General features: G+C 32.8%; 1 protein-coding gene across 1 annotated transcript in view; it reads left to right on the forward strand.

Annotated features, from left to right (window-relative positions):
- The window catches only part of mre11 (double strand break repair nuclease mre11), a 70,180-nt gene that overhangs the window by 13,116 nt on the left and 36,329 nt on the right, over nucleotides 1-20,735 (forward strand). The window contains exons 4-6 of the mRNA XM_075382007.1: nucleotides 12,043-12,233; nucleotides 13,944-14,151; nucleotides 18,226-18,413. Coding sequence (XP_075238122.1) covers nucleotides 12,043-12,233; nucleotides 13,944-14,151; nucleotides 18,226-18,413 — 587 coding nt within the window. The remainder of the gene's footprint in view (nucleotides 1-12,042; nucleotides 12,234-13,943; nucleotides 14,152-18,225; nucleotides 18,414-20,735) is intronic.

The raw sequence follows: 20,735 nt of genomic DNA on the forward strand, positions 1-20,735 counted from the left end.
GGTCTCTATTCCCTTCAAATTGCATATCTGCAATCTGTATCTCTCACCGAACACTGAGTTCAGTGCTTTAGATGTCTCAAATCTCCTCACGCAAATACCATCTCCATCGTTAAAAGTAGGAGACTTCAATGCCCATCATATTTCCTGGGGCTCAACCTTCTGCTCCACTCGTGGAAATATGATAAACAGATTGAGACAAGACTTTGACCTTTGCCTACTTAATAATGGATCACCCACATTCATGTCCTTATCAACTGGTACTGTATCTAACCTTGATCTCTCCATATGCTCACCGAATGTGCTCACTCATTTTAATTGGTCTGTTTGTGATGACTTTCACGGCAGTGATCATAGACCAATTATTATTGGTTTCGGTGTAAACTGCGAGATTAAAAGAAGGCCACGGAGATGGATTGTTGAAAAGGCAGATTGGAACGGACACCATAAAGCATTCCAATCTCAGTATGACGATGAAGCGAACATCCTCGACCAATAATCTTCTTTTACGTCCATGATACTTGAGAATGCCAACAGATATATCCCACAAACATCGGGTAATTCTAGACGTCCTTTCGTTCCATGGTGGAACGATGATTGCAAATATGCTATTAGGAATCGACAACAGGCACTACGAAAATTTAATTGTAGGCCTACAACAGAACATCTAAATTTATACCGCAGGGCTAGAGCGGTGTGCCGTCGAGTATTCTTGGACGCTAAGAGGAATTCATGGACGGAATACGTGAGCACTATCTCACGCACTACTCCCACGTCTACTGTATGGAAGAAAATTCGTGCAATTTTCGGATCACCGAAACAATCTATTCTTGGTCTTATTGATGAAGGAGAACTCCTTTCATCATCCTCGGAAGTGGCAAATAGTCTAGCAAAATCTTTCCGCTCGGTGTCTCTCACCTCATCATATAATAACGATTTTCAACGTTACAAGATACAAATAGAAGTATTATCGTTAAACATTGGTGATTCGGTTGGTGAATTAAACACTCCATTCGTATTTAAATAATTGTTACATGCACTTAAAAACTCACGGGACACTTTCCCAGGACCGGACAACATTCGCCTTTCCATGCTTCACACCTTCCTAACTCGGCACTACAACAACTTTTGAATATTTTCAACGGTTTATTCTCCGAACAAGTCTTCCCACCCGGCTGGTCAGAAGCATTTATTATACCAGTACTAAAACCTGGTAAAGACCAAACGAACCCCTCATGCTACCGCCCTATTTCATTAACAAGCGTTTTGTGTAAAATAATGGAGAGAATAGTAAACCGCAGACTTACATGGTACTTGGAGAAACATGGCTTTTTATCTCCAGAACAGTGTGGTTTTCGACAAGGACGATCTTCTATTGACCATTTAGTGTCACTGGAAACAGCCATACAAAACGCTTTCCTAAATCGGCAGCACCTCGTCGCTAACTTCTTCGATATAAAAAAGGCGTATGACACAGCCTGGCGACGTGGTATTCTTAACACTCAAAGAATGGGGAATCAAGGGCAATATGCTTGCTTTTTTCCGGGGATTCTTAAATCACCGAACGGCTCGTGTTCGTGTGGATGATTCGCTCTCAGATAGTGTCATCTTGGAGAATGGAGTGCCCCAAGGTAGTGTATTAAGTGCCACCTTATTTTCTGTAGCCATAAACGATATTACCAAATGTGTGCAGGCTCCTGTTTCATGCTCTCTATTTGCTGACGACTTTGCTATCTACATTGCAAGCCGTTCAGCACCTACAGCAGAGAGACTACTGCAGAACACTATATCTCACCTTGAAGCTTGGTCCAGGATTACTGGTTTCACATTTTCATCCGAAAAAACAAAATGTGAAGTTTTTCCTCGGCTACGAAATCATTCTATTCCGCAAATATTTCTGAACGGAGAGACTATTACTATCTCTACTTTCGTCAAGTTTTTAGGTTTATTTTTTGATAGCCGTCTTACTTGGGTCAAACATTTAAAAGAATTGAAAACAAAATGTTCCAAACTTCTAGATATGATGCGAGTCCTTACTAACACCAACTGGGGAGCCGATAGGTCATGTACGATACGTTTTTACTATTCCTTTGTTCGCTCCCGTTTAGATTATGGTTGTGTCGCCTACTCTTCAGCTCGTCAAACCGTGCTTAAAATGCTGGATAGTGTACATCATGCTTTCCTTCGGGTTGCGACAGGCGCGTTTAGATCAAGTCCTGTCGCAAGCTTACTTGTAGACTGTGGTGAACCATCACTTTGGGATAGACGAGACCAGCTTTTATTATCATATTTTGCTCGTCTCAGAGGACAGCCAAATCACCCGGCTCTTGACTCAGTCTTTAGAAATCCTAATCTAGGAAAATATGAGGACCATCCACGTCGTACTGCACCTGTAGGTGTCCGTATTCGGCGTTTGCTGCAGCATATAAATGTTGACACACTATCATTCTTTCCTACGTATCCTTGCTCATATCCTCCGTGGGGAATAAACCTTATAAATTTTACTTTTGACCTTACGACATACAATAAACAATCAACACTACCTATTGTCTTCCAGCAAATGTTTCAGTGTGTTCTCTCCAAGATGAAACCAGACGCGGTTGTATACACTGATGGATCGAAACAAAACGATACAGTTGGCTGTGCATTTGTTGTCAATGAAAGAACTTATATGTTTGGTCTACCTGGTATTACGAGTGTGTTTACCGCTGAACTATACGCTATAAATAAGGCTCTAAACATCATTAACCCTAAATATAGAAAAATTCTTATTTGCAGTGACTCGTGTAATGCTCTCCAAGCCTTAAAAAACGTTTATTCCAAACATCCTATCGTCATTGAAATGTACAACGCAATCGCTGAGTTGAATAATCGCAACACAGAAGTAAGTTTTTGCTGGGTCCCTAGCCACGTAGGGATTCTAGGTAATGAACATCCAGATTCCGCTGCCAAAGAAGCATGTAACCAGCCTCCTTTCACCCTGAAAGGAGGCTGCTACTTCTGATTTTATTAACTATGTAAAACAATCACTAAGAGCAAGGTGGCAAGGTGACTGGACGGCTACCGTTGATAATAAACTCCATCAGATTAAAGATTCTGTGTTACCATGGGACTCGTTATACAGAAAACCCTGGCGTGAGGTAGTAGTTCTCTGTCGATTGCGGATAGGACACACGAGGGTCACACACGAGTACCTGTTGACAAGAGGACAAGCACCTCTATGCGTACGATGCAACTGCCGTGTGACTGTGCGCCACATACTTGTGGACTGCATATGTTATGCGGCATTGCGTCGTAAATTTAAACTATCCAGAAACATCCGTGGTATCTTGTGTAATGATAAAGAGGTTTTAAATGGATGTTTCTGTTTTTGTGTAGTATAGGGTTAATATAAAAAATTTAACGTAACATAAAAATTTAATTACTTTAGTCCTATGTATTGTTTTTGTTATCCGAGTAGCGAGCCTTTTACACTCCCTATCGGAATTTGTCAAATTTTATATATATATATATATTCATTTTTTTTTTTTTTTATGTTTTACAAATTCGTCTGTGATATTAGTTGTAAGACTTTAAACATAATAGTTTTAAGTTTTATCTCTTTTTTTAATTTTAAGTTTTATTTATTTCTAATATGTTAGTTTTTAATGTAGTTTTAAGTTACATGTTAGTGTTTTTGTTATCCGAGAATGGACCTTTTACACCCATTCCGGATTTTGTTTCCTGTGATAGTAGTTTTAAGTTTCAATGTTATCTAACAGCTTTAATTACTTTTATTTATTTATTTTTTCTTAAAAAAAAAAATAATAAAATAAAAATCCGGGCGATGATAACGTTCAACCGTTTTTCGCACTAAAAAGAAAAAAAAAAAAATTACTTTCACTGGTAATTGGCTTAGGCTCATGCATCTCATATACATTAAACCTATTTTCCTCAACTACACCTGCACTCCTCTTCATCATCCTTCCCAAAAATTTCTTCATTGTATACTATCTGTGAGATTTTGTTTACAACACCACCTCCAACATCATTTCCATTGCCAACAGCTTCTGACACAGTTTTCAATCTGATCTCAATACTTCTACTTTATGTCATACAGTTCTCAATCATTGACTTAAAGATCTGCTATTTGATTCTTGCCAAGATGTCAGCTGTCTGTAACAATGAATGTTGTTTCCATGCTAACATTTTCCCTGTATTTATTTTTAGTTACAATGCTCTCATTTCTGTCATCAGAGATAATCCTTGCTAAACAGCCTACAAGCTTTGTGTAAATCTTATCCATGTGCCCTAACAATCTGTACTCAAGCTTTTCCTTTCTAACTTCAAACCCCACATAACATACTCTACTTTCCATTTTTCTTAAGCAGTAAATAAAAATGAGATTATTAAATTAGAACAAACTAAAAAAAATATTACATCTATCAACACAAAAATTAAAATTATGAGTATAACAGGCAGACTGTTAGGGAAAATTTTGTTTAAATTATCAGAGGTATGCTAGATTATATCATGTTGCCTGCACTGTTTATAATAACGCCATATAACTTGATTCAGTTACATTTAAACTTTAAGGTCTTTATTGATTCAAGAATTTTTTTAAATGTAGCATTTCTTATGATGGTATCTCAAGAATTGTTTTAAGTGTAAATAAGAATGAATCATTTAAGTAAGAATATCTTTAAATTGTACTGCTTAGATAAGTTCATTTGGTTAAAAATATAAAGTTAAATTTGGTGGTATTTATAAGATCTTCAGAAACGTATATATGTTTGCATTTGTAAATTATGTATGTAGGGTGACGCAAAATGACAGCAGCATTTTAGGCAGGTGATTTGAGACATTTATATAATCAAAAAAGGTTTCTATAAACATATGTTCAGAAATACTTTGCTCTCAAGTTACAGTTAACAAAATATTTTGTTTCAATGGTAAAATAAATCCATGCTGAAATTCTTGGGCTCTAAATTAAGGACTGGTGGTTTTATTTGTTTTTGACCTGAAATGTTGAATAAAACACAATCTCTTGTGGTTTCTGAGAAAAGCCCAAATAATTGGAATTTAAAAAAAATAATTTTTCTAGTTTTTCTGTAAATTAAAGTTGTTAAATTGTTGCTATTGAACTAGTTAAAATTTCTAACAAAATATCTACAGAGTTTAATTATTAAAATAAAATCAGCACAAATTTTTTTAGATATTTGTTTTTTTATTAACAGTTTAATTTACTACAAATCTAAAAAAAAAAGAAGTTTTTATCCTTTATTCCATTCTTTTTGGGCGTAGGGATAATTTTCTCACAAACTATTAGAAATATAGTTCTCAGACCTGTTTTATTCAATTTTTCAAGTCAAATAATCAAATTTTTTCCTTAATTTTGGTCTCTGATTATATATACATAATGCTTTTGAAAAGTAACTGTATACCTTTTATACACTAGTACAATGATATGTTAAGATTGACTTACAGCAATTTATGGAAACAGTCGCCATCAACATCCAGACATACCTACATGAGTTTCTTCTTGTTCTCGAAGACTCTTCCAGTATATTCATGTGGAATGCTCTTGGTAAAATTATGAATAGCTGTTTGAAGTTCCTGTAGGTTATGGGGGTTTTCTTGTTAAACATTACTTTTTTCATAACCCCAGAAGTAAAAACCTGGTGGGTCTAAGTTAAGAGAATGAGATGCCACAGGCCCGTAGAAGTAATTTAATATCCAAAAACTTATTGCAGTTACTTCATGGACTGTTTGGCTGTATACACTATTCCACCATCTTTTTGAATCCAAACATTATTAATTTCATTCTAGGTTAGCTCTCCCAAGAACTGGTGATTGATTTTGTAACAATGAGTTGAATTAATTGTTTCTGCAAAGAATTTGGACCGACTGGTTATGATAAACTTTGTAAAGAAATTTCATGTATGGTATATGGATTGTTGGCAGTCCATAAATGTGTGCTCTGGCGTGGACATAGTCAGATAAATGGAACTGTGCCTCATCGCTATAGAAAACAGTCAAAAATATTGTCAGAGTTGTTCATTAGAGGTTGTTGAAACCATCCATTCACAGTATTGAATTCGCTTTTCAGTCTGTAGCCAATTTTTGAACTGCTTACACTTTATGTGGACTAAGACTAAGTTTTGTACAAACTCACTTGTGTGCAGTTGCAACGTTGATGTTTTTCTGTTGGGTCAACTTTTGCATGGACTTTTTGGGACTATTTTGCATAACAGCTGATATGTTTTGCAGTTTTTCTTCATAGAGTATGATGGTCTACTATTTTGCTCATAGTCTCCTTTACTGATCCCATCAATTAAGGAAATGTATACCTGAAAATCTAATGGAAAGCTGGTCTCACTAATATTGTGTATTCACCATGCTCATGGAAGATGTATTCAGTGAGAGATATTCACTGTTCTAAAGTTAACACTGTTCAAGTCCATATGGAAAGACAGTCTTAATCATTCAACTATGAAAAAGGTCACAAGTTATCCCCCTGACTGGCTAGTGGAAGGAAACTGTACACAACACAGAATTTCTAACCTTTGTTGAAAACATTTGCAGTGCATGTAATATATTCCTAGCATGCAAGTTACTTTTCGAATGCATAGTTTGTATATTATATATATGCTTGTACCACCCACTTGCTGGTCTCAAGCGGGTAACTCTTTTTCGCAGTCTTTCAAGAATTTCTCTATAACATTTCGATATACTGGTCTCAAGCGGGTAACTCTTTTCTGCAGTCTTTCAAGAATTTCTTGGTAAATATTTTGATTTACAGTTTGTTCTGCAGGCAAAAACTCCTTATGGACAATGCCATTACTATCGAAGAAACAAATTAGCATGGTTTTGATTTGATTCATGATGCTGCATCATGGCAATGCACCTTGTCATCACACTGCACTCTTAATTAATGAGTTTTTAGCAGAAAAAAAATTCCTGTATTTCTTTTACTACCTTATTCATCTGACTTGAATCCCTGCGACTTTTGCCTGTTCCCTACTTTAAAAAGCACCTCAAAGGATACCATTTTGGAACAGTAGAAAACATTAAAAAAATGTAACTGACCATCTGAAGGATATTCCGGTTTTTGAATCGCAACACTGCTATGAAGAGTGGGAAAACTGTTTGAAGTGTTGTGTGGCTTCTCAAGGGAATTATGTATATACATGTGATGAACTCAAGTTGTTAAGGTTAATGGTACTTAAAGTCAGCCAGTTAAGATGAATGTTGGAGTGCCGCAGAGCTCAATTTTAGGGCCATTTTTATTCATTCTCTATATAAATGACTTGTTAACTCTACAGAAGGGTCTAATTACATATGTTGAGGACACAGTCATACCAGCGAATGGACATACATGGACTGAAGTGGCAGATTCAATGCCTGCTAAGCTTGATTCTATTTTCTCATACTTATATCAAAACAACCTTATACTTAATATAAAAAAAATCAGTGTTCATTACTTTTGGCAATTACAGAGATTCTATATCAGATAACATAGATATCATGATCAATGGTCAGCACCTCAAGAGAGTCAAAACTAGTAAATATCTAGGAGTGACATATGACTGTAATGTAAAGTGGGATGTGCACGTGAACAACATAGTTAAAAAACCAAATACCTAGTTTATGTTTTCTACAGGTTGAAACAAGTATTATCGAGAAGGCAGATGTTACAAGTATACTATGGTCTTTTTCACAGTATGGCAGTGTATAATATTATTGGATGGGGTGGTCTTTATGGGTCTTCATTTCATCTTTTGAACAGGCTACAAAATAGTACTATTAAAATAATTGAATTCAGGTAACAGGATCCAGACAGATCATTGGACATCATGCCTGATGTCCAATGATCTATCATATAATGTTGTCCAATGATGATTTTTGTTGTGAATTCTATTTTGTACCTATATAATGAACTAAAAAATGAGTTTATTCAGAATCCACTTGTTTATTATAACTTGTTTTAAAAGTATTAAGTTACAAAACACCTGCTAACAATTGGACAAAGAAGCTTTGTCTACTTCTCTATAAAATATTTTAATGAATTTGCAAAATAAATTTAAGGATCTTGATGTTAGTAAAAAAATGTTAAAACGAAAATTGAAAGAGCAAATCAAAAAGATAGATATTGTTTAAAGGATGTATGAAATGGATTCTGTAATTTTTTCTTTGTTATGATCGTTTCTTTTATGATGTTTTTATATACTAAAACATTAATTTTTTGTATATTTTATTTATGTACTGTTTTAACTGAGTTAGTTATACTTCACAATTTGTGTAAAATATATAGATTTTTTTTAATTATAGGATCAACCTATATACAGGTATTTTACCCTCTGCAGGTCCTTTTTGTAATATTTAAATGCCTAAAGGAATTTGGTAATAAATTAATAAATTCTAATTGTAATATCTATAACAAATCAGGAGTGTATAAAATAGAATACTTAGAGCAAAATTATTCAAAATTCTATATGGTGTCAGAAATCCAAAAACCACCCTAAAGAATATTTATAAACATATAAATAATAAACATAAATTTAATTACACTGATCTAATTAGAGAGAATAAAAATATATTTTCAAATATAGATTACATACTAATTAGATAAGAGGGTGAATCAAATTTAAACAGTAATTTTGTTATTCTACACAGCAAGCAATTCTTAGCTGGATGGTGGAGTGGGGGGTTAATGTTTGGTGTTTAGGGAGGAGGAACCAGCTTGGTTAGCTCCTTCACTCTGTCTTGTCGTCAGTTCAGCCATAAGTGAACAAGAGGTTCTGTTGTCTGTTGCTCAACGTATAATCATAAAGTTTTTAACTTATGAAGATGTTAAACCCATGGAAAATTTAACTCTTTTAAAGGTGCAATTTGGGGACACTACACTGTCCCAGAACTGAGTGTATACGTGGGCCAGACAATTTAAGGATGAGCGAGAAAGTGTAGAAAACGAAAGTCATGATTGACATTCAGGGTCAGGTCTCACAGCTGACAACATCCATGTCATTAGAGAGCTTATCGAAGATGGTTGCTTGTTCACTATTAAAGAAATCACCTCAGAAGTGGGTATCAGCTGTGGAAGTGCTCAATTCATTATCACTGATCATCTTGGCTTTAGAAAAATTAATGCTGCATGGGTTTTGAGGTTGTTGACCGAAAATCAATAACAAGTCAAGTTGGAGATCTTTGAGAGATTTCTGAATTGATTTTGGCAAGAAGGGGACGATTTTTTGAAATGTATCATCACATGTGATGAGACTTGGGTCCATCATTACACTTCAGAGTCAAAAATGGCGAATAAGGTGTAGCGAAGATAGGATGAGGGCTGCTCAGTGAAGGCCAAAACCCGTCTGTCGGCCGGAAAAGTTGTTGCAATGATTTATTTTTACTCAAGGGAAGTTTTACTCATTGATTTTCTCCACAATCAACAAATGGTAAATGCAGCTTACTATTGCCAGCTACAGTCAACAAAAGCTGCCTACCAAAACAAACGACGGGTTATGCCCATCAGAGATGTCATCCTTCTCCATGATAACTCCAGGCTGCACACTGGGATTGTGGCAAGGGATAAATTGGAAAAAATGCACTGGGAAACTCTTGACCACTCTCTCCACAGTCTATATTTGCCCCCTTGTGACTATTTTTTGTTTGCATCTTTGAAAGAATCTCTTGGAGGGAAACGATTTGAAAACAATGAAAATGTCATGGAGCACGTGTACAATTGGTTGATGACTTGTCCTCAAACTTTTTATGAACAAGGAATTTTCAAGCTTCCTAATCGTTGGAAAAAGTGTGTATATCGTGCAGGAGACTATACAGAGAAATGAAGGTATGAATTGTACATATTATTAATTAATAAATTTATTAAACAAATTTCCGTTTATATTTGATTCACCCTCATATTAGTAATAATAGATTTAAATCACTTTGATTTGAGAAATTACATATAAAACTTCACAAAAATATAATTTGTGAACTAGTAAAGTTTTAACATGATTGGATTTTAAATAGCATTCTTAATTAAAATTTTCAGATTTGGAATTTAAAAATATTTAAATTATAATACAAGGGTCGTTCAGTAAGTCCTTAGAAATAGATAGAAAAACAAATTATTTTGTGTGGATTATTTTTACTTTTCAACATAATCTCCTTTTAACTGTATACACTTTCCAAGCGTTTCTCTAACTTTTTTAAGCCATCCAAAAAGTAGGATTTCAGAAGGTTCTCAAAATAAGCATCTGTTTGGGCGATGCCCTCCTCATTTGATGTGAACCGTTGCGGCTGAACCATTTTTTCGACTTTGGAAATAAAAAAATCTACTGGGAGCCAAATCCAGTGAATATGGTGGATGTTGTAATAATTCAAGCTTTAAGTCCATAATTTTGGTCATTGAAACTGCACAGGTGTGCACCCGTGCATTGTCTTGACGAGGATGTTTTTTCTTGATTTCTTCACTCAACTTGTGCAATAACGACATGTAATACTCTTCAGTTAATGTTTGTCCTTTTTCCAAGTAATCAGTGTAGATGACACTGCGTGCATCTCAAAAAACCATGGCCATCACCTTGCCAACTGATTTCATTATCTTCGCCTTCTTCGGAGCCCATTGGCCTTTAAAAACCCACTGTTTTGACTGTTCCTTTGTCTCTGGAATGTAGTAGTGTATCCATGTTTTGTCCACAGTTATGTATCAATGCAGAAACTCATCAGGATTGCAATGGAAAAGCACCAGGACAGCCTCAGAGTTGATCAGTGATTGCGTTTATTCTCCGCTGAGAACAAACGTGGCACCCATTTTGCTGAAATTTTTTTTCATACCCTCTTTTTCGTGTAAAACTGAAAACACTGTACCTTGCAATATGCCTGTAACCTCAACTATTTCATGCACTTTGATTCGTCGATCACTCAAAACCATATTGTGAATTTTGGGGGTGGTCACTTCCACTGGACATCCCAAATGAATCCCAAAAATTTCATCTTTTGTGGCTGTACAGCCACGTTTAAACTCATTTACCCAATTTTAAACAGTTGCAAACACAAGAGCAGATGTGCCATGAACTTCATCCAACTCAGCCAATGTTAAGTGTTTAATCACCACCCTAAACTCACTTTTTCATTTTTCTAAACAAACAATAGCTTTTTGCTTCAATCAACTATGACAATGAAACCACGTGATGGGTACAGCTGAAACTTTAACTGCACTCTAGCGACAAATGACGCATACTAAAAGTAAACCATTTTCGATACTACGAGTGTCATCTCTGATTTTCTAAGGACTTTTTGAATTACCCTGGTACCAATAGCAAGATTGTAGTAGCAGGATAATTCATTTTTTATCAGTGACTGAAATAGTTACACATCACTCTACATTTTAATTTTTCAAGATATGTTTTTTATCTTAACATATACAATTTTACATGTTCTGATGAAGCAAATATCTCTTCTAAAGCAGTTAACATGAAAAAAAAGAGAAAAAAGTAAGTAGTAAGCATATACTGATGAAGGAAAAGAGGAAATAGTGTGCGTATCATTACTGTGACCTCCAGGTAAAACTAATTCAGTGAGAAAGATTTCTTTAGATACTAGTGTGCAAAAATTGACTGTCCAAAGAATAACAAAAAGTAATAAAAGTAAAATTTTTTAGAAGCTACCTGGTTCATAATCTTTTGGTAGATGATCCAGATAGGAGAGTTAAGTTTTATAAATCCTAGAAGGTTGACATTTTTACAGAAAATTTTTAGAACCTTTGTTAAAAGGTCTGTTAAGTTTAAATAGAATTGTTGGGAGAATGGGTGAGGTATAAAAGCTTATACCTCTTCGTGGGCCCCATTGTATATAAATATTGTAGTCTTTATTAATTGTTAATTACCTTACTGGAACTTGTTTACAAAATAATTTTAATGAAAAGACTAATATAATGTTAAATATATTTATTGTATTTAATTAATATTGAATTTTATTGACCATATCAAATTAATTTACTGAGTTTTATTAGTATTAAAGATTCACTTCAATGATTTTTTTTTTTTATTAATTTTTTTTCAGGTTTTAAAAGATTAAGTTCATTGGATTTGCTTAGTGTATCAGGACTTGTTAATTACTTTGGTAAATGGACAGACCTAAAACAGATATCAATTTCACCATTGTTAATGAGGAAGGGAGTAACAAAACTTGCTCTTTATGGACTTAGTTATATTAAAGATGAAAGGCTTTCAAGGCTTTTTAGAGACAGAAAGGTTTGTTGGTTTTTTAACTGTACTGATTATGGGGTGAATACTCTATCTAAATTATCTACTATTGGGAAGGTATTTTTCAATAGTATAACTCTTCTTTTTATATAAAAATAATTAATATTTTTTTTAGATAATTTTTTTTTCATGGGTTTAAGTCATTCGGTAATTTGTCAATAAAGTTTAGTCCCAGAAATACATGACAGTTATTTATCTACTTGAAGTCAGTTAAAATTATATAAGAAAGTTTATTTTTTTAATTAATGTTCTATGGATGCCTACTATGCTCTACTTGTTTCATTTCTTATTTTACTTACAAGCATAAACTTCTTTTGAAATATGTATGTCTAGAATTAATTACTATTTCATAAATAAATAATGAAGAAACTGTCTATTATAATAATTTAAAAGATTGCCTACAAGTTCCATGTTTCTCTATTCTTATCATTTAACTAATGTTTTTCTTTTGTAACTTTAAAACTCTTTAATTTTTTTTAAACAGTATGAAATATTTTATGAAATTCCATTCAGTCCATTATGCAATGGTGTCATCAATTGATTTCCAGTCATGTAATCTACATGGTTATTCAAGAGAAGTTATTACCAGTTGTTTCACCTCATAATTTCATTCGTTTATCATATTATTACATTAACATAATTTCTTTGTTTGCTGTATTTACTCATTTTACTTAATAATCTATCTGATTTACTACTAAATTACATGAATGATACTCATATCTCAGGTATGTGGTATGTACTTTATCAGATTTGCTTCATTATAAATGGTACTTATACACTTTGTACATAAATAGAAGTAGTAAGATAAAAACATAGCAGTTTCAGACAATTTTTTTCTTCAATTTTTGAATGAGACTAGGCTAGATTGTTATTAAGAAACTTGTTAAGCAATAAATAATTTTAATTTCTTGAATTGAAAAGGATGTGACCAATGCTTTTTAATTTTTTTAACTTATATCCTCAATTTATATATGGATAATTATGGTGTATTTTTAATTATTAAAAAGTTCAATAACAATCTAGATCTACATGCATGATGCAGGTTGTCATTCAGGTCAGTAGGAGAAGAGAAATTTATTTACTTCAAACAGACATAGGCAATAGAAGGGTTGATTAGGAAATTTGCAAGAAGTTTGGAAAGGTGGAAAGTTTTTTTCAGTGCAGTAGACATTCTACTCAAGGTTAACAGAGATTGAGAAGGGCTTAAATGATAATTAATTAAGTATTATTATTGACCAGTTATAATGGGTGATGAGTAGAGTAGATTGCAGGGAGAAAAATGTGAGATTTTGAAAAAAAATATTACAGAAAAGGGAAAATGAGTAAGATAAAAAAATATGGATTCTTAAAGATCTGGACTTGATTTCTTTACAATGTATATAAAGGTAGCTTGAGGATGTGAAAAGTGATACTCTTCTTAAAGGTAATGGAAAAAAATGAACATGAGAAGAATAAGAATATAAGATGGTTACAATGAAAAAAAAGATGATTAAAAATTATCAGTTGGCATAAAAAGAGAGAACTACTTAGGGGATGTGGTATAGAGAAGGCAGGAATTGAATATTCCGTGTCATGGGAAAGGTTTCTTGCAATAATGGCTATGCTCATGATTCATAATTTTATGGAACTAGATGGTTATGTATTTGAAAGTATGTGTCATAAAATTAAAATAAATCTAAAGGCTTGCAATTTTTTTAGGTTCAGTTGTATCAACCAAAAGAAGCTACTGACGAATGGTTTAATATATTTGTTCTTCATCAAAATCGTGCTAATAGAGGAATAAATAATACAATACCAGAAGATGCTCTTCCAAAATTTCTTGATGTTGTTATATGGGGTCATGAACATGAATGTAGAATTAGACCTGAAATCAATCCTATTCAGAATTTCAGTGTTATTCAGCCAGGTTTGTTTTACTTTTAACTATTCCATATTACTATAGTTTGGTAAATCTGAGATAGTTTGGGAGGTTATTAATTAAAAAGTGAATATTAATAAAATTAAGTGTAATGACTGCAGATATGCCTGTACAGTATGTGTGTATGTAAGTAACCCACCAGGTTGGTTTAGTGGTGAACTTGTCATCGCAAATCAGCTGACTTTGAAGTCAGGTTCAAATCGTAGTAAATGCAGTTACTTTTATATGGATTTGATTTCTATATCTTGGATACTGGTGGTCTTTGGTGATTGGGTTTCAGTTAACTACACATCTCAGGAATGGTCGACCTGACACTGTACAAGACTACACTTCATTTACATTCATACATATCATTATTCATCATCTGAAGTAGTAATTCCTTACAGTGGTTCCAGAAGCTAAACGGGGAAAAAAGCATGTATGTAATGTAATCTATGTATATATACAGAGAATTTCTACTGGTAATTTCTATCACAACTGTTCAGTTAAGCCTGATAAAATGAAAGTGTATTTATTTAATAACTACTTTAGAAATGATAAAATAGCTTACCTGTTTTGTATTCTAAAGAATTGAGGTATGGACTCTGTAGTCCTTTCACAATCAGATGGCCATGGGGTATTTGATGCAGTCAAATAATTAAAATATAAGAACTACATTATGTATTTTCCATGATTAGCAATGAAAATTAAAAATTAAAACACTCGACCAGATTTTATCAGTAAAATGTTTTTAATAACTTACTTTGAAAAGTTTTCAATTTCCTTGGTAATCATTTTCAGTAATTACTGTTATTCACTATTTTTTTTCCTGTTTAGCCTCCAAGAATCACAGTCAGGTATTACTTCAGGCGATGAATGAGGATGATATATGTGAGTGTAAGTGAAGTGTAGTCTTGTACAGTCTCAGGTTGACCATTTCTGAGATGAGTGGTTAATTGAAACAAACTACCAAAGAACATCGGTGTCCATGATCTAGCATTCAAATCCGTATAGAAGTATCCGTAATCCGTATAGAAGACTGCTTTTACTAGGATTTGAATGTTGGAACTCTCAACTTCAAAATCAGCTGATTTGCAAAGACATGTTCACCACTATACCAACCCGGTGGGTTGCTGTTATTCAACTTAGCTGCTCTGTCCTGTTTTCACCCTTGTGTCAACTTATCTTTTTTTATATTAATCAACAAGGTTTGCATTTAAGGTACTTGAAAAGTGTGTGGATTTGATACTTAATAAAGTATCATAATGAGAGACGAAAGCTGGGTTTACGGTTATGACATTGAGACAAAAGTTCAATCATCAAAAAATCGCGCTATTAATACTAACATACTGCACTCAAATAACAATAACACAAAAACTAATGAAATATAAACAATTAAAGAACATTTGGTTACAAAGGAGGTTATGCAGAACACAATCCTGCTAACTAACTTTAGTGACTTGTGTCACTAAATATCTTCGTTGGTGAGAAATTAAAAATGTTTGGTTATTTTCCAGACCTCATACGTACTGACAATCTTGGAGGTATTAATTGATTGCGTAGCTATGTCAATAGTTGTCCTTTTGTCACCAATTGTCTCTATTGATTTCAGCTTTCTCTTCTACTTTAGAAAAGATTGTGGTTGTTTGTTGTTCAATACTGGAAGTTCTGTGTATTCACTTAAGTCAAAATGTGATTCATCATTCACTATCATATTGTGAATAACATCTTCCCTTAATGTTTATATTTTTCAAAAATTGGTGGCAAAACATCATAAAATTAACTTGATGAGCAACTACTTTTACTACTTGAATTTAGTATGGATACATGTGTAAGTCTTTATGAAGAATCCTTTAGATACTGGTGTTAAGCAAACTAAGTTAGACTGAATGATAATGGGCAGAGTGTATCAGGAGACTTCTCATCAATGCTAAAGCAGTTCTTTAAAAATTCTTCATGGTGGTATCACGTCATTCTGATGGATAGTGAAGCAACACTGCCTAACAGTTTACACTGTTTTGCAGCAGTAAACTATGTAAATTTTTTTAGAATGCTTCTATTGCAAACGTATACTGTTCACCCATCCAACACTCTTGTAAGTAAATGCTATAAAAAAAAAGAATCTGTTGTGTGATATTTTCTTCTAGCCTTTATGTATATTAATCCAATTAATGAAATATTTATGTTAGTATTACAGTATGTGTTAGCTAATGATTTTAACTGTCATTTCCTCTATTGATGTATTGTATTTGGTAGGAAAGGGTATATTACTGTAGTGGTTAATCTACCATAGGGACTAGTAAATTTTGTCACACCATTATAACAGCATTTGATTAACAATTTTTACCCAATTTAGGGACCACTTTATTTTTGGAGAAGTTGAGAAATGCAGTTAATGGCTGAAAAAGACAGGTTAAATAGTGTATTATACAAGCTTTTTGTAAAAATGTTGTAAAATTACTTTGAAATAAGTTATTGACATGAACTTGGTGTCAGTGTTTTTGTATCTTAATGTGCTATTTAAATAACAAAAAATAATTTAAAAACAAAAGTTGACAGATTTTTTTTGTTAATATATAATTATATTAAAATTTGTTTCTAATAATTTTCAAGTTTGGTATGATGTAGCTTCAAAACAAGAAATTTTTACTGTAGGAAACCTAATAATTCACAGTTTATATTCAAGAAAATAACAAGCGGATCACACATCACGTCAGTTCAAATTCACATACAGTACTGAACTGAATTGTGTGATTCATATCCACCGTTATGATGAATGATTATCTGAGGGTTTGTTTAGGGGGAAATTTACGACAAACTTCCAGTGAGTCATGTTTAATCTTATTTTAATGAATAAATAGCTAAACAGCCTTATTTAACAGTTAAATTTCTATATCAAATACTAAACAGAGAGCATATTAAGTGGGATTGAGTGCATATTAAGTAGAAATATATACACACGTTTTGCCACCAAGATAGAACTGAGTTCAACCATCATATATTGAATCTTTGCCTCTGATTTCTTAATTCCTGAGGCCAGGACTGATTTAGCTCCAGAAGAGGTTATTGATTTTGTCTCTTTCCTTCTGTAATGATGTTTTCCATATCTTGTCTTCTGTTATTTCTTATTGATGGTGTTTAATGTTTTCATTGTCATCAATTTATCTTATGTTGTAGCGATGAACTTGTCTAGAGCATTAAAAAGTTCTAAAATGATTTGTCTGTCGTTGACAAGCTGAGGAAATGATGCTTTGGATGCTGGAGCTTGAGCAAAGGTTTCTTGTCTGTTGTTATGATACAATCTTCTTTGCATGAGAATAACTAATCTTCTGCAGTATCTGTGTCTCTTAAATTATATTTATGTATAATTTTGAGACATTACACCAAGTTCAGGCATGTAGGCACAATGATAGTTCCCATCATGAATTTTCCCAGTACTAGAAAAGTAAAACCATTTATTCATTGTAGGTATTTTCATTTTTAAAAAAAGGTAAGTATTTTTTCTCACTTACAGTTTACAACCAGTTTTTCTGTGGAAAGTAATTATACCTAAAATTACAGAGAGTTCATTGATATTTCTGATATAACCAGATTATTATGTTTAAACTTATTTCTGTAGTAGAACTATTTAAGTGCATTTTTATTTTACTGTGTGTAAGTATTATTTGGGTGTATGTATAAAATGTTAACTATTTAACATATGTAATGTAATATTTAACATTTATCGTGTAACATGTCAGAACATAGAGGTGTAATTTATATTCTTGACAATAAAAACAATTATTGTGATTTCTATTTTATATGAAACTGTTCTCTGCTACAAAAGTTGTCATTTTTAAGATATCTCTTAGTGATATGAAAAAACAGTAGTGTATTAATAAAAGATTTATAAATGATATTTGATTGATTTTTTTTTTTTAATATCTAAAATGTTTGCCAAACCAAGTTTTTTTTTGTTTTGGAATTGTAATTTTGTTGCAAAAACTGTCGTCAAAATAATTATATAATAGCAGAAAATTTAATAACTAAGCTTTTGTTTTTTAGTTCTACTATGTGGGTAGTCACTATGTGTCTTTGTTTTAGGAAGTTCGGTAGCAACATCTTTATGTGAAGGAGAAGCTCAGCCCAAACATGTTGGAATACTTAAGATTCACAAAAAGAAATTTGAACTAGAACCTATAAAGTTAAAGACTGTACGACCTTTTATAATAGACACTGTTGTTTTATCAAAAATAAATATGAATTCTGTTAGTGATAAAGCATCAGAAGAGGTGGGTACATGCAGTGCGTGTCATGAAAAGGTCTATGACTAGGTGTAAGATTTTATTTAGTAATTTTTATCAGCCTTATTTTTATGCACATAAGTAAATGGTGACCAAAATTATACACCAGTTTACAAACTTCATTTCCTAAAATTGTCTGTTTTTATTATATGTAAATGTACGTACTGAAATGTCTGATTTTACTTAGCTTATCTTACAACAAACATCCTGAACTGTCATTTCACATTTACAAAAAAATAAAGTTATACATAGTAGTAGTTATATATAGTTATTATATGATAGTTATATATATATATATAACTATAGTTCTGTTATCTAATAAAATCTGTGCATGTAACATTACAGTCTCATCAAACTACCAAAACTGCTCGACTCATAATACAAACTATACAACTATGAAAACTTTTCCGGGCACGTAATTTGTCAATCTTAAAAAAAATTACTGTTTAATACACTTTTAATATTCTATGATTGATTGGTTTTTAATTTGTGTAAATAATTTAATTTTTTAAATAAATTTTTATAAAATAAAGGGTTATAAAAGAATGGTGCGGTTTTGAACATGGTTTAAATTAAAACAGAATTACTTACAGTTTATGTTTTTTATTTTTCAAATTTGTCATCTCAAACAATTTTACATAATTAATAAATTTCAATATGTGCGCCCTTAGTCGCTCGACAAATGTCCAAACGATACTCAACTTCTCTCCAAACATTAGTTAACATTTCTTCGTTAATGGTTGTCATTGCTTCATTAATCCTATTTTTTAAGTGGTTTAGGTCGCGAATTTTTTTGTGTATAAACAACGCTTTTGATGTATCCCCACAAGAAAAAATCGCAAGGTGTCAGGTCTGGACTCCTTGGAGGCCAAAGTATGGGTCCTTGCTGGCCTATCCATCGATCTCCAAATTTTTTGTTCAAAGCGTCCGTGACCAATGCATTGAAGTGCAGGGAAGCACCATCTTGTTGGAAATGAAGTTGATGATTGTTTTCGAGTTCATCCAGCTGAGGAAAGCAATAATTGGTTAACATGTCAAGATACACAAATTCATTAATTGTTTTTTCAGCAAAGAAGAAAGGCTCTATTACATGATTTTTCATCACACCACACCAAACATTAACTTTAGGTGAATCGCGTTGTTCTCAATAATTGCGTGTGGGTTTTCAGAGCCCCATATTCGTGAATTGTGTCTGTTAATACATCCATTCACATGGAATGTAGCTTCGTCTGTAAAAATTATATCATCTTAAAAATGATTTGTTTTCACTTATTCTGTCCAACATTTCAACAGCGAAATTGTAACGTTTTACACCATCATCGGGTTTCAATTCCTGCAGTATCTGGATTTTATAAGCGTGTAATTTCAGTTTTTTATGTAAAACTTTGTGAACTGTTGATTTTGGAATACCTAATTCGACGCTTCGACGGGGTATGGACTTCCCAGGACTTCTAATTGCCGGTTGTCTAATTAGTTCAACCGTTTCGTCTGGTACACTTGGTCTGCCGGTTGATTTCTGTTTCTTAACTGATCCAGTTTCTTCAAATTGTTTGAACCAACGTGTTATGTTATTTTTGTGTGGTTGATCTCTTCCGAATCCATGTCGAAACGCACGCTGAACTATAATTACGGATTTTAATTCAGCCATTAATAAAACACACTTTGCTTTGTCTTTATCCAAGAACATAGTAACTCACTAAACTCACCGCAACAACAATACAAGAACTGACGTTGTGGTTACAACTGCTGATAAACTTTTGGGTTGGAGGCTTTCAGGGATACCAATATAACATCTATAAATTTCCCTACAATCTTCCTATGAATTACTGAAACCGCACCATTCTTTTATGATAAACCTGTATTTGTAATTCTCAATCTTTACAAGAAGATGGGTGGTAACATGTCAGTTGTTAACACCCATTTATTCAATGAAACGTTACAGTAGGTATGTGGAAATTAAAGACTTCACTACCAGGTCTAAATTAATGTAATTCCAGATTTATATCAGTTTACTGAATAAAATAAATTTTCATTTATACTCCTTATAGAAAAAATGTATAATTCCGTATAGTAATGAAATAGTTTATTATATAGTTTTATTAGAGTATTATTGTTTATTATAATGCTATAGAAAAATGGTTTTATTTTAAAAATTGCGATATTTTGCACACCCAAAATTTTAATCAAATTGATTGATAAATAAAATACCTGTTACCAATCAGACAGTACCTCTATGCATGACATTTTAATCTGTATTTAAAAGATAAAATTCATTTTTAATACAGTTGAATAAAAATATCATTAGATTTT

Source organism: Lycorma delicatula, chromosome 1, assembly GCF_047948215.1.
Source record: "Lycorma delicatula isolate Av1 chromosome 1, ASM4794821v1, whole genome shotgun sequence".
Lineage (NCBI taxonomy): Eukaryota > Metazoa > Arthropoda > Insecta > Hemiptera > Fulgoridae > Lycorma > Lycorma delicatula.